Here is a 12,551-nt window from a genome sequence, read left to right on the forward strand (position 1 = left end):
CTAAGAACTATAAAAATGTCCCAAGGGGAGGGCTACTATAGATGATACAGGGCCACTGGAATTATTCTGTTTGACTGCGTGCAGGACCCTATCTGCCAGGTGAGGCCTATTGAAGATAATTACAACGCAGTCTCCCTCCATACATTTACTGGATTTCCCAACTCACAAGACTCTTCGAACCATATTAATAAAACCCTCAATTCTTAGACCCAAAGACGTGTTACGAGACAGCCAGTGTCAGACTTTATTCTTAAGCTGGTCAAAGGCTTCAATGCACCCTGTGGTAGAACCGGGACATTTCCAAGTACCACTACATATGGGACTGACTCCAGGGGTAGGTCTAGTACCGATATACTCTGCATCTGCCTTATCTCGCAATCCACTGCTGCCCGTGTCTCCTGGGAGGCCCCTTCCATCCTCAACTTTTCTCCCAGTGAGGAATTAGTTATCCTGGGACAGTTCTGGGTTTTGAGATGGGAGCTTTCCGATTCCACTATTACGGCCACAGAGTCAGCCTTCAAGGGATTCGAGGCCGTTGGTGGCCGGGAGGGACTAGGTTCTCTTCCGTGCAAGGCACTCAAGGGTGTTAGAGATGGTAAAGACCCCTGCCCATTGCACCCATGATTGGAGTAGACTGGCACTGTCTGGTCGAGAGCTAGATGCTCCCCCGTCCTACTTGGATTTGCTCGAACCTCCACTGGCCTGCCCAGTCATGACTTTAGCACCTCCTGTTCAATGTCTGCTAAACGTTGCACAATGGGGTCTAATTTAAGATCCATTCTTGCCAGTAGTGACTCCATCCAGCCCTCCATCATTGCCACCAAATCTCCCTTGGAAACAGTTGGCGAAGAAATTGACGTTTGTACCAACCCCTCTGCCCTAAGACGTTTTGCTTTACTCGTGGGCAAGGAGCCTTTCCTTTTAATTCCCTTGCCTAGCCCAGTTCCAGGCCCTCTCCCCACCAGAGTGCTCCTTGGCATTGGGTTGATCTCCACACCCATGTCACGGGTGTTCCGAGTGGCCGAGCAAGAGATTAAGTCCACCCCTATGAATGGTAACGCCTCTCCACCTGGTCCAGATCCTACATTCGCCCCTGGTTTGATGGTACTAGAGGAGGGGAACAAAGAGACCGAATCTAGTTCTACCTGCTCTTCAGGCCGGTCTGTACTGCGCCTTAAGGTACTGGGTAGGCTTGGATAATGACCAGAGAGTGTGGAGCGGGACAACCGGCAGGCGACAAGCTCGGTCTCCTGGTCAATAATCCCCACTGCTCTTACAAGGAAAGCGTCCATGGTAGTACCTTGTGGCGCAGATGCGTCTGCCGCCATCCTATTGCGTTTTCCCATAGTCCTCAGGTGGAGGGAGATAGCAACGAGAATCATGCACGCTTGCCCAATAAATCACTATAATCACAATGTCATGCATGCCCGTACAAATACAGCCCCCCACCTATCTTAGACTCAACCAGCACTACTCCTCCTCCTACCTTCCACAGGACTGGTAGACAAGGCGCTCTTGCTGATAGACAGCTCCCAGAATGAGACTGCTGCACCACGGCACTCCCACAGAACTGGATTCCACCTCGGATAACGGCTCTACAGACCAAGAGGGGGGCCCAGACTCCTCTGGGCGTGGATGTGCCAGCCTCGGCGTGTCCCGCGCTGTTGGACTGCGTCGCACCTAAATGGCATCGGAAATGCCCAGGCGGATTACAGGAAACAGAGTCCCTCAGCAAAAACAGGTAAGGCACAAGCTCAGGCTCCTCTCTGATGTCGGTGGAGGCTACACTGGCCGCAGGACTGCTTCGCGCCTAAATAGTGTCAGAAATGCCAAGGCATATTACGGGAACCCTTGTCCCCAGCAGAAACCGGTAAGGCACAGACTCTGGCTCCTCTCTGATGTCGGTGGAGGCTACTGACTTATCTTAAAACTATTGATTAAATAAAAAGAGTATAAAACGTGCACTCTAAAAGATGTTGATCACATTTACCTTGTAAAAGCAAGGACTTGTGAACTTAGTGAAAATCACCATTATGAACACTGGAAAACCAAGATCTTCGTATTTAATCTCAACATTTTCCTACAGATACTAGCCTTACATATTTTAGTTATGGTAGCAATATACACGTGTTTGATAACGTACCTGCTTTTTTTTCAATGCTTCACTTGCATCTACTGTAACAGGCAGTGATTTTTGCAACGCTTTTAAAGCTGCATGGTTGTACACAGTCTTGGTCAGGCCTGTAGAAGTGGACAATACCTAGAGGCAAAGTGGATAAATATTCAACATGATGATGTAATTGAAAAAAAATCAAATACAAAATGGTGGAGAAGAGAGTATACCAGATATCTTAATATTTCAATATGCTAAACTCATAGTTATAATAAAATTAAGGTTCAAAAAACACAAATCCATTAACATTTTATGAAAAATCAGTTAAAGCGTGTAGGAAAGTACCCCTTTTTTTTACATGATTCCCCCACTTTTTGCCTGGTATGTGATGCAGTTTTGGCAGAAGTGCACTGGGTTCCTGCTATCCACTTCCCCAGTGCCAGATCTCTTTCCCTAAAACTGTACAATTGGCAACACCGTTAGCACCCACTTTAAGTCCCTATTAAATGGTACCTCAGGTACTGTGGCAATGAGGCTTAAGAGGGTCCCTAAAGGCTACAGCATGTATTGTGTTACTCTAAGGGAACCCTCAGCACCAACATTCAAACTGCCATTGCATGCTGCGTGCCAGGGTGCAGAGACAAGAGAAGACACAACATGGCACATCATCTGTGTGCCCTGCGCAGCTGCAGACACTGCATGCAATTTAGGTACTGTAGGAAGCCGTCTCTGTATATACTATAGCAAAGTAAGGTATAGTGCTCACATAGTCCAGTGGATCCCCAGAAGTATAGCTGAGGCTAAAGTAGATAATACTTTACTCTCTTTTGTTGCAGTGTGATTGAGCAGTCAGGCTTATCAGAGGATAGTGTTAAGCATTTGTTGTACACATTCAGGCAAACAAGCATTTGCAAAGCAACAGGTCTCACATTAGTTCGCGTTAGAGTTATGGTGTTGTATTTCCAATGTTGCTTCATGGTGTTGTTTTGAGTGTAGTGTATGTATTTTACATGCAAGTACAGGTATGTATGTGTGTATAAAGTATGTGGATGTATAACTTATGTTGCAGGTTGTGATGGTGGCAAGAGCAGTATGTAGCTTTAGTGTGTAGTGTTGGAGTGCTGCAATACTAGTTGCTGTGTTTGTTAAAGCATGTGTAGCATTAGCATGTATAGTAATAATGTGAATTACATTTGTGTTAGAGTATTAGGTGTAGTATTGTGTAGTTGTGTAATAAGTAGTTAAGTGTTTCTGTATAGCAGTATATAGTGTAGTGTTTGTTTTTGTGTGTTGTAGCCATGAGGTATGTATATTAACATATGAGGAACAATTGTTGTCGGATCGGAACAGTACGTGAGGCAAAATTATTCAGTAAGGGCAAATACAAGTTGTAGGAGTGTATTAATAAATGGGTAGTGCTACGCTGTGGGATAATGCTGTGTTGCAAGATTATTGTGGTAGCACTGTGGCTAGAAGCAAAACTGAGAACGTGCCATGTATATCAGGTTTTGTTTTTTGGGTAGGGGGTTGAAACCCATATAGCGTTTGTCAATAGCCACGTTGGGCTCTGACCAGCACGGACACACAATGGAGGGTGGAGGGGCCGGATTGGGGGAGGGGGGTGTTGAGGAAGGAGCGAAAGAAGGGCGATTAAAAGTGTGTGCGCTAAGGTGGTATAAATTAACGTGTGAGGTACTACAAAAAGTGCTCTAGGGCATGTGTCTGGGCCGTGTAAAGTACGTAAGGCAAAATCATTTATCATGGGCAAAGTGAAAGGTGCAGAAGCGAATTAGCAAATGGGTAGTGCGCTAGTCCGTGGGGTAATGCTATGTTATAAGAGTATTGTCATAGCACTGCCGGTAGCTTTAAGATGGCTGCTTGTGCAGTGACCAGCAGCACCATAAAATAAAGGGAGGAGGGGACCGACGGCGTGAGGGAGGGAGCAAGGGGCGAACAGGAATCTGTGTATTAGGGCTACAAATTAACCTGTGTGGTGGTGAAAAGTGCTTTAGGGCGTGTGTCTCGCCCGTGGGAAGTATGGAGGGCAAAATAATTTATTACGGGCAAAATTAAATGTGCAGAAGCCTATTAGCATGTGGGTAGTACGACCCTGCGGGGTAATGCTCCGTTTGGATTAGCAGCTTAAAACCAGTACAGAGTCTGTGTATACCCATGCTGCGCTCTGACCAGCATGTGTACAGAACTGAAAGAACGCCATGCGTATTAGCAAATGGCTAGTAGGCTACTCCGTGGGGTAATGCTACATTATAAGAATATTGTTATAGCATTGCCGGTAGCTTTCAGAAGGCTGCTTGTGCAGTGACCAGCAGCAACCTATAATGGAGGGAGGAGGTGCCCGACAGGGAGAGGGATGGACCGAGGGGCGAATGGGAATCTGTGTATGACCGTTCCAAATTAACCTGTGAGGTAGCGAAAAGTACTTTAGGGCATATGTGTGGGCCATAGAAAGTACGAAATTAATTCTCAACGTGAAATTTAAATGTGCAGAGGCCTATTAGCATGTGGGTAGCACTACCCTGCGGGATAATGCTCCTTTTAGATCAGCAGCTTAAAACCAGTACAGCGTCTGTGTATACATATGCTGCGCTCTGACCAGCACCGGCATAGAACTGAATACGCCCCATGCGCGCGTTGTACTAAAACACTTACATGAACAGTCAGTTTTGGCAGCAGTTTGAAGCCCGTGCTGCTCTGCCCTTAATGGCCCGGACGGCTTGTTTGCAGTATAAATAGAATTTTCAGGGAGAGTAAGTTGCGCCAGTGGGACCGGTGTGGTTAGGGGCATTAATTTAAGTAGCTAAGGAGGAGGCAGGGACGGGCTTATTCACAGGGTAAATGGGAAGGGTGGGCAAGGGAGAGGGTTTCTTAAAATAGAATTTTTAGATGCATTTAATGGTTTATGCATGTGGTGGGTGGTGTTAGAATCTGGGGTCTCTGGTTGGCGCAGGTATGCACTTGCGACAAGCAGGGACCCTTTCCTCTAAGTCAGGGCAAAGGATTACCTCTTTAAAAATAACCCCTGCTCACCCTCTAGGTAACGTGGCACGAGCAGTCAAGCTAGATTTCCAGAGGGCAATAGGTTAAGCGTTTCAAGTTGTCCCACACAATAATCACCTCTCCACCACACAAAGACACAAGGCTGTATTTCTGTAAAAATATAGGTCTTTATATAAAAGATTTCTTTCAGGCAGGTTGATAAAATACAGTTCTCTTGTAAGTACTAATCCAGTTACTCTTAAAGGCTTAAAGGCAGTCCACAGTTGGTTAAAAATGGCACAGTTCTGTTAAAAATAAGCTTCTTGGGGGTGTGGTGCGCTTTGTAGCGCCTCAGGTACGCTCCGTACCGCTATTTGAGCACGTTGTGCCGTTTCCCACGCTTCCCGCGTGAGTGCGCGTATGCCGGCCGTGAACCAGACAGGCCGTACCTTCAGAGGTACGCGTCAAACACATTCAAGGCTTCGCTCGCCAAGTCTCACGCTTCCCGCGTGAGCGCCGGCAATGGGCTTCACTCTGTACGGCCAGTACAGAGGCAGGGACGCGCCGCACAAGGACGGCAGAGCCGGTACGGCTCAAACAAAGGCGGGTACGGTTCGTACCACGGGGCACCAGTCTCAAATATTCCAAAGGCAGGTACGGCTCGTACGAAGGCAAGTACGGGCCGTACAACGCGCACAAAGTCCCAAATACTTCAGATGCAAGTACGGTCCGTACGAAGGCGAGTACGGGCCGTATTACGCGCACAAGTCCCAAATATTTCCAAAGCAGGTACGGCTCGTACGAAGGCAAGTACGGGCCGTACTGTAGCGCGAAAAGTCACAAATACCTTTATTCTTCACGGGGATGGTCACTGCAGCCTCGGGTTTCCACGGAGAGGTGTCCCACGTTGCGGTGTCGTCCCTCACAGTCAGAGGGCGGCGGTGCTTCGTGGCACACCCGAAGAAGGTCTCAGCCACATGACAAAGTTCAGAGGAGGGGGAGGCAGCTCCGGGGGCAATTCCCAGCGTGTCAGCTTCACGGCGAGGGCCCAAAAGGCGTCGCAGGTCCTCACAGGGGTTTCCACGTCCCTGGGGTCGCAGAAGCTCGGCGCTTAGAGCCTACACAGTCTCTTTCTTCGCGGTGCGAGCTACGGCTCGGGGGGCAGTTGCTTGCGGTGCTTGGACCAGATGGACAGGTCTTTGTGGTGCTCGCAGTAGCCCCGGTGGCAGATGTCACGGTGCTCAGATGAGGGGCACAAGGTCCGCAGGGGTCAGCTTTACAGAGTTGCTTCCAGCAGTTCTCCTCTTCTGGGGAAAAGGTAGCGCCCACTGTTCCTGGGGCGCAGATCAGGGGGCAAGTTCACAAGCAAGCCCTTGGAGATTGTTTAAAAGCACAAGTTGAATCAAAGTCTTTTTCTGTAGTCTTTTCCTCTCCGTCAGCAGACAGGCACCCACTGCAGGCTAGTCTCTTAGGCAGAGAGACAGTATTCCTCCTTCAGCTTCTCCAGGTCCTTCTCCTTCAGGCAGAGGTTCGTCTTGGCGTCAACAGGATCTGATTTCTTAGGAGCAGGGCTCCTTCTTTTATACACCAATTATTTTGTTCTTTGTCGCCAGGGGGCCTGGGCCTGGCTCAGTCCAGTTTTGGAGCACTTTGTTGTGGTGACTCTGCTCTTTCCTTTCAGCAGCAGGGCAGAGACATCAGCCGCTCCACAGGGGGCGGAGCCGGCTTTGTGGTGGCAGAGCACAGGTCTATTCAAGAGGCAAGGTGTACTCCTCCCACCCATCCTGTCAGCCAGCCTGTCTCCTGGAATTCCCCAGCCCTGCTCCTTTACTGTTGCTAGGCAAAACACACACAGCAGAGGCGGACTGAAATGGCCAGGTCAGTAAATACTAACTTTCTAAAAGTAGTATTTACAAACACAGGATATTAAAATAAACTTTACTAAAAGAAGTACTTTATTATTCTGAGTTCAGGCATACTAAACTTGACTTTCTACCATGCTCTCTGAGTCCACTGGGATTACAGCGTGTAGTAATTCCAGCAGCCCATTCTGGCCTATGGAGAGCAGGTAGCCTTCAATAGTGAAAAACGAAAATGGCTGTAATTCACTATTAGGACATGCCACACACATCAGGGCATGTCCTACCTTATACCTACAATGCACCCTGCCCTTGGGCCTACCAGAGGGGTGACTAATATGTAGTTAAGTGAAGGTTTGGGGACTGGCAAGTAGGTGCACTTGCGCAGTCAGCGCGACAGTACCAGACCGCGTGCAGGTTCTGCAGTGGCAGACCCTAGACACATTTTACTAGGCCGCTTCTGTGGGTGGCACAACCAGTGCTGCAAGCCCACCACCAGCATTTGTATTTACAAGCCCTGGCCCTCCTGGTGCACTTTACTAGGGGCTGATAGTAAACCAAATAAGCCAAACATGGACACCAATCAATGCATACATTTTACCATAGGGAGAGCATATGCACCTTAGCACTGATCAGCAGTGGTAAGGTGCCCAGAGTCATAAATCAGCCAACAACAGGTCAGGGAAAATACAGGAGGAAGGCAAAAAGTTTAGGGATGACCCTGCAAAAAGGGCCAAGTCCAACACAACCCCCTTCCAGCCAAAACGCAGGGTAGACCAATCACCACCGTGATGGTCTTCACTGCTTGGGGCGATAGAACAAGGACCTGGCCCGCAACTGCAGGGGCAGACTCCAGTTCTACACCAATCTGAACCTATTGGACTCCCTCTGTCCATACTCTCAGGGCCCACCAAGCCAATCCATGGGGAACCCTTCTCCTCACCTGTGGACACCACCTGTGCAGCACCTAACGTTAACTGGCCCACAGGTGTGTCCCAACAGACAGACAGCAAAATGCTACAGTGGCCACTGACAGTAGTCCGGGATGAGACCCAGGCCGTATGCCTCTCAGGGCTCTCAAACCTCTGTGGCGCAAGGGAGTGGGGGGCTGTAGCCCCAGGTGCTTGGCACCCGTTGTCCATTCTCCCTCCTGTCAGGTCAGGTATGACATCCTGGCACTGACCCACCAGCCCCAGGCCTGTACCCGGCGGCTGGACCAAAGACTGGGGTGGCCTCTCCCACACCCGGTCCTCCTCCTTGGGGCTCTGTACCCTCCCACTTGGAGTGGTACCCCCTTCCAGAATTTCCAGGGCACCTGGGGCAGGTGTCCTGCGCAATTCGCCCACCAGTTCAGGGGTTCTATCCTGCAACTGGGCGTCCAGGTCAGGGGGGACACCCTGAACCTGGCCCTCCAACCTAGGGTCTAAACCCTTCAGTTGGGCCGGGGTCAGAGGCGAGGACTCCCTCCCTCTGCACCCCCTTCCAGATGGCTGTACCCTCCCACCTGGAGCGGTAAACCAAGAAGTCAGACTGGTAGGGACACGGATTACAGATGTCCCTCCCTCCAGGTCAGACAACACCTGAACCTGGCTCTCCAGCCTAGGGTCTAAACCCTCAGGCTGCACCGGGGTCAGAGGCGAGGACTCCCTCCCTCTGCACCCCCTTCCAGAGTACTGCATACTCCCAACTGGAGTGGTACCCCTAGAAGCAACCTGGGTCAGGACACTGATTACAGTCGTCCCACCCTCCAGGTCAGACAACACCTGACCCTGGCTTCCCAACCCTGGGACCAACCCATGCGGTTGAACGCTCGCCTGGCGCACCAGGACTTCCCGGGGAGCACGCATGCCCCCCCTGAGGGTGACACATAACTCATGTGTAGTGTGACAGTCTGCCTGGCGCTGATCTCCCGACCCCTGTCCATCTGACAGTGCCTGAAGATCCCCCAGGACAGAAGTGGTGTCACCATGGTCATTCACTGGTGACGCAGCCCTTCTGGCTGGCCCCTGACCCACTGGTTCTTCCACTGGGGACTCTTTACCCCTCTCACCCCTCACTCTGGACTTCTGCACCCTCCCAAATGGAGCGGTACTGCCAGACACCAGAACCGAGGGAGGCCTGCTTACAGACACTCCCCGTCCACTAGACACTAGGGGATCCCCCTCAACAGGAGGCCCATCAGGACAGCCTAGGCTCCCCGCCTGGTGTTCCCTTAAAGAACCATCCAGGCTCTGAGACTGGGTTTCGGGCACCTGGGGGCACGCAGCCCTACACTCACTCCTTCTCTACTGAGACAGGACGTGAGCCCCTACACCCCTCCCACTACCATGGAACCTAGCTGGGCTACTCTGCACCACTTCCACCACTCTGGGTTGGAAGATACCTGAGCCACTCCCCACGGGGTCACTCCCCAATGCCTCTCCAGACCCTCTGGAATACACCAAAAGGTCTGCCTCCAATGTGAGCTCCCTGCGGTCAGAGAACTCACTTTCCCACAGGTGTTGGCATAGCTCTGGAAAACAGGGACTTACAATATGCTCTCCCACAATTAGATCACACAGCCCCCTAGCAGGGTTAACCAAACTATCCTTCACCTGACCATCCAGTGCCTCACACACATACTCCACACCACTCTCCTGAGACTGGCAAGACAGTATCTGACTGTCTCTGTCACACAACCCACACTCTTCTGGGTGGTCTTCACACTCACCTACCAGGACTTCAATTTTGGGGGAACCCCTCTCCCTGTACCTCTCATCTAGAGCCAGTAGAGTGTCCCTCCCGCCACCAGGAGCATGAACCCCTGCGCCAGTTACCCTATTCCCTTCAGGGATACTGCGCACTACTGGAGCTACCTCATGCCCTTGAACCTCCTGGTGTATGTTAACCCCCTCCTTCAAGTCAGGCGCCACATCTCTGGGTGTGCGTACTACTCTCTCAGCACTAGAGAATTCAATATTGCTGCCACCATCTGAGCTGGATTCCTCCTCCCACTCAGAAAAGCTCAATCTCTGAGCTACGCACCTTTCTTGCTGCTGGGCTGAGACACTCCTGGCCTCAAGCCTCTCGAGCTCCATATCATATTTCTTCATTATGAAGTCATGCTCCATATGAATCTTTCTTTCTTCAAGTGCCATTTTCTTTTCTTCCAGAGCCAGCTTCTTGCTTTCTAGCTCCAATTGGCTTTTTAATTCCAGCTTTGCCAATGTTATCTCATGATCCCTGGTGGCCTGTCTGTCTGCCAGCTCCTCTGGCGACAGGCCTCTGCCAAAACTGCGAACGCTTTCCGCTTGTTTCAATGGTGTAACTTCCTTAGATGTACCCCTTGATTCAATCCAGGCTTTCAGCGCCTTGTAGAGCTCTGTTTTGTTCCTGCATCCTACATGTGGAACCTTTAGCTTCTTGCAGAAGTGCTTGAGTTCTACTTTTGTGTAGCTGTCCAGTTTTGACTCCATCAGTTTTGACTCCATCCATTCAACCTCTCCAGCCTCAGCGGCTTCAGACGCGGTTTTCTCTATGCTGTTTGGGACAAGCATGACTCCAAACACAAGGGATCTGCTTTCTTGGCAAGCGAAATTAAATTTTAAAAGTTCTGTGGCTCAAGCTACTGAACTGTCCTCACTGGGCAATGGTTAGTAATCACTGCGCAGACACCAAGAACGCAAATCCGTAAATCCCCACCGCTGCCACCAATGTTAGACTCCGGGGTCTATGGTTGGCGCAGGTATGCGCTTGCGACAAGCAGGGACCCTTTCCTCTAAGTCAGGGCAAAGGATTACCTCTTTAAAAAAAAAAACCTGCTCACCCTCTAGGTAACGTGGCGCGAGCAGTCAGGCTAGATTTCCAGAGGGCACTAGGTTAAGCGTTTCAAGTTGTCCCATACAATAATCACCTCCCCACCACACAAAGACACAAGGCTGTATTTCTGTAAAAGTATAGGTCTTTATATAAAATATTTCTTTCAGGCAGGTTGATAAAATACAGTTCTCTTGTAAGTACTAATCCAGTTACTCTTAAAGGCTTAAAGGCAGTCCACAGTTGGTTAAAAATGGCAGTTCTGTTAAAAATAAGCTTCTTGGGGGTGTGGTGCGCTTCGTAGCGCCTCAGGTACGCTCCGTACTGCTATTTGAGCACGACGTGCCGTTTCCCACGCTTCCCGCGTGAGTGCGCGTATGCCGGCCGTGAACCAGACGGGCCGTACCTTCCTAGGTACGCGTCAAACACATTCAAGGCTTCGCTCGCCAAGTCTCACGCTTCCCGCGTGAGCGCCGGCAATGGGTTTCACTCTGTACGTCCAGTACAGAGGCAGGGACGCGCCGCACAAGGACGGCAGAGCCGGTATGGCTCAAACAAAGGCAGGTACGGTTCGTACCACGGGGCACCAGTCTCAAATATTCCAAAGGCAGGTACGGCTCGTACGAAGGCAAGAACCGGCCGTACAACGTGCACAAAGTCCCAAATACTTCAGATGCAAGTACGGTCCGTACGAAGGCGAGTACGGGCCGTATTACGCGCACCAGTCCCAAATATTTCCAATGCAGGTACGGATCGTACGAAGGCAAGTACGGGCCGTACTGTAGCGCGAAAAGTCACAAATCCCTTTATTCTTCACGGGGATGGTCACTGCAGCCTCGGGTTTCCATGGAGAGGTGTCCCACGTCGCGGTGTCGTCCCTCACAGTCAGATGGCGGCGGTGCTTCGTGGCACACCCGAAGAAGTTCTCAGCCACATGACAAAGTTCAGAGGAGGGGGAGGCAGCTCCGGGGGCAATTCCCAGCGCGTCGCGCTGTCAGCTTCACGGCGAGGGCCCAAAAGGCGTCGCAGGTCCTGACAGGGGCTTCCACGTCCCGGGGGTCGCAGAGGCTCGGCGCTTGGAGCCTACACGGTCTCTTTCTTCGCGGTGCAAGCTACGGCTCGGGGGGCAGTTGCTTGCAGTGCTTGGACCAGATGGACAGGTCTTTGCGGTGCTCGCAGTAGCCCCGGTGTCAGATGTCGCGGTGCTCAGATGAGAGGCACAAGGTCCTCAGGGGTCAGCTTTACAGAGTTGCTTCCAGCAGTTCTCCTCTTCTGGGGAAAAGGTAGCGCCCACTGTTCCTGGGGCGCAGATCAGGGGGCAAGTTCATAAGCAAGCCCTTGGAGATTGTTTAAAAGCACAAGTTAAATCAAAGTCTTTTTCTGTAGTCTTTTCCTCTCCTTCCAGCAGACAGGCACCCACTGCAGGCCAGTCTCTTAGGCAGAGAGACAGTATTCCTCCTTCAGTTTCTCCAGGTCCTTCTCCTTCAGGCAGAGGTTCGTCTTGGCGTAAACAGGATCTGATTTCTTAGGAGCAGGGCTCCTTCTTTTATACACCAATTCTTTTGTTCTTTGTCGCCAGGGGGCCTGGGCCTGGCTCAGTCCAGTTTTTTTATTTTTTTTTAAACCGTTTATTACAGAATCCAAAAGATATACAAAGATGGGCCTACAACCTTCAGGCCGGCCGCTAGCAAACAGGAAGAGCATATAATACAAGCAGTGGAACACACGTTGCGGCAGAAGAGAGATCACAGGAGTGGAGAGAAGCGTCGGCAGCCGCACCATTCGGA

The 12,551-nt window shown here is 50.8% G+C and overlaps 1 protein-coding gene across 4 annotated transcripts in view; it reads right to left on the reverse strand.

Annotated features, from left to right (window-relative positions):
* Window positions 1–12,551, reverse strand: part of RBM26 (RNA binding motif protein 26) — a 999,243-nt gene that overhangs the window by 433,095 nt on the left and 553,597 nt on the right. For all 4 annotated transcript variants that reach the window (XM_085622082.1, XM_085622081.1, XM_085622080.1 and 1 more), the window contains one exon: window positions 2,144–2,260. In XM_085622082.1, the coding sequence (XP_085478208.1) occupies window positions 2,144–2,260 (117 nt within the window). The remainder of the gene's footprint in view (window positions 1–2,143; window positions 2,261–12,551) is intronic.

The sequence above is a fragment of the Triturus cristatus genome, chromosome 8, assembly GCF_964204655.1.
Source record: "Triturus cristatus chromosome 8, aTriCri1.1, whole genome shotgun sequence".
NCBI lineage: Eukaryota > Metazoa > Chordata > Amphibia > Caudata > Salamandridae > Triturus > Triturus cristatus.